The 2666-nt window shown below is 34.5% G+C and overlaps 1 protein-coding gene across 1 annotated transcript in view; it reads right to left on the reverse strand.

The window, feature by feature from the left end:
- Nucleotides 1-2666, reverse strand: part of LOC106881606 (dynein axonemal heavy chain 5-like) — a 222976-nt gene that overhangs the window by 46770 nt on the left and 173540 nt on the right. The window contains exons 54-55 of the mRNA XM_052975199.1: nt 1557-1712; nt 450-788 (exon numbers count right to left, since the gene is read on the reverse strand). Of these exons, the coding sequence (XP_052831159.1) occupies nt 450-788; nt 1557-1712 (495 nt within the window). The remainder of the gene's footprint in view (nt 1-449; nt 789-1556; nt 1713-2666) is intronic.

The raw sequence follows: 2666 nt of genomic DNA on the forward strand, positions 1-2666 counted from the left end.
CTAGTATTGCTTGACAACCGATGCTGGTGTGTTTATGTCCCTGTCACTTAGCGGTTCGGCAAAAGAGACCGATAGAATAAGTACTAGGCTTACAAAGAATAAGTCCCGAGGTCGGTTTGCTCGACTAAAGGCGGTGCTCCAGCATGGCCGCAGTCAAATGACTGAAACAAATAAAAGAGTAAAAGAAAAGAGTATACACATATATAGGCATATATCATCATCATCATCATCATCATCATCATTTAACGTCCGCTTTCCATGCTAGCATGGGTTGGACGATTTGACTGAGAACTGGTGAAACCGGATGGCAACACCAGGCTCCTGTAAATAACACATTTAAAACATTCAAAAATCTTATGTAAGATCTCCAACAATAATTCTGGAGGAGGAATTTAAATCAAGAGAGGATGCCTAAAATAAAATGCTTTATTGATAAGAAATTTACTCACAGCTTTTTCCATAAGGATGACTCTACCCAGTAACTGATCTTCTAGACCTTTCACAGTTACTGTGAAATCAATGATAGATGTCCGAGCAGAGATTTCTGGTGTATATGAAGGGTTTGGTAACTTTGTTGTGATGTATAATGTAAAGCCATTCATTACATTACACTCTTTATCTCCAACTTTAACTTTGCACGAAGTACCAATTTTGATGAAGTTTTTCTCAAGTATATTATCCAAAGCTGGGTCGAGTTCCTCTCCTATATCATCAATGAGTAATGGTCTTCCAAGAGACATGCAGTCTTCAAGATGTTGCCGGAAATATTTGTGGTTCAGTGATGTCACCTAGGGAAACCAAAATCAATTCTTACTATGTCAAATTTTATAATTTTATACATTTTTTTTTAATGTATTAACTAAATTTGGCAACAAAATCTCTGATTTACATGACACTAACATATTTTAGTTCTTATTTTTATTTCCATTCCCCTCAAAGAAAAACTATTCCATTTCTCTTTCATGGTATTTTCATTCTATGAAATATGAAATTCTTTCAATGGCGCAACAGCACAAATTTTTATTGGAGGAATAGAGAAATATAATCAAATAAACTGACCCCAAAACATGACTGATACTAATTTTATCTAATCTGGATAGATGGAAGTCAAAACTGACTCCTGCAGGATTTCCTATTAGAATGTAAAAAGATAAAACTAAATACTATTAGGCATTTGATCTGTCACTTTGCTGTTTCATAGCCATGAAAATACACATTCTATTAACCCTTTAGTGTTCAGATTAATCTGCCAAATGCAATGCTTATACATTCCCATTGTTTTCAATTAATCATGCATTATCTCATAGCTTTAGGATTTCGATAGCATATGTGTATTTTTAGAATTATATTGTAAGGTAAGTGTAAGAGGCCAGATCTGGACAGTTTGAACATAAAATGGATAGAATATCTGAGTTGGATATCGCCAATTTGAATGCTAAAGGGTCAAATAATTTTATTTATACAAATTGTATTTAATATTATCCAGAAGACTTTAGCAAAAGTACCCCAAACATTGGTCAAAAAATAAGTCTGTGATTGACTTTATATTACTATACCTGGAGGTCTTTATCACCTTGTTGCTGTTTTATCCATTTCTTGCCTTGTCCTTGTGGATCAATTAATAATGGATATCTTACAGCCTTTGTTACAATAATTCCATTCTGAATAGAGAGTTCATCATTTGGTAATCCTTGCAAATTCCATTCACCAATCTAACAGGTAAAACATATGTAAATATTACTCAGTATATAAGTGCAAAGTTAAAAATGTGAAGAAATTAAATGTTTCTAGAATAGTGGAGGATCTGTGTATGCATGAATGTGTGTATGTATCATCCACTGTCTACACAGTAATCCCTCAACTATCACAGGTATTACATTCTAAAACACTCCGCAACAGGTGAAAATCTGCAGAGTAGAAACAGTACTGGACTTAATTTTTTTTTTAATTTCTATAATTTGGATGTATTATTTTATTATAAATGCAAAACAACAACATGGAGGAATCGACGTAAGCTTAAATAATAAAATGTGATAGGTGAACCACGGATATGGCGAGAGATTATTGTATTCTAACTTATGCTCACCTTCTTCTACGTTGTGGGTATGCTCTAACACCCTGTCACCATCATCTTTATCTCGCTTCCAGTTATTCTCATCCACCCTCATATAATACAAGGTAGCTATGTATCTTCTCTATAGTAAGACACCCGTGCTTGTCTCTCTATCATACTTTATCCTTCGACACCCGGCATAAAACCACTGCCTTCTCTCTCCATTCTTTCTGTGGCCTTCCAAGTTACTTGGTGACCACTTCATTACTACCAGTACAAAAGAAAACAAAACAAAACAAAAAAAAAAGATACCCTGGGCACAAAGTAATATGGTTGGCATTAGGAAGGACACCAGCCATAGAAACCATGGCAAAGCTGATACTGAGACCTGAGGCAGTTCTTTCTGGAGTTCATTGGATCCTGTCACACTATCCAACCCATGCCAGCCGGGAAGTGGACGTAAAATGAGTATGATGATAAGGACAATATGTATCTATGTATGAGTATGTGTGTATATATGTGTGTGTGTGTGTGTGTGTGTGGAAATGTGTATGTGTATGTGTGTGTGTATATATATATATATATATATATATATATATATATATATATATAT

The sequence above is a fragment of the Octopus bimaculoides genome, chromosome 20 (genome assembly GCF_001194135.2).
Source record: "Octopus bimaculoides isolate UCB-OBI-ISO-001 chromosome 20, ASM119413v2, whole genome shotgun sequence".
NCBI lineage: Eukaryota > Metazoa > Mollusca > Cephalopoda > Octopoda > Octopodidae > Octopus > Octopus bimaculoides.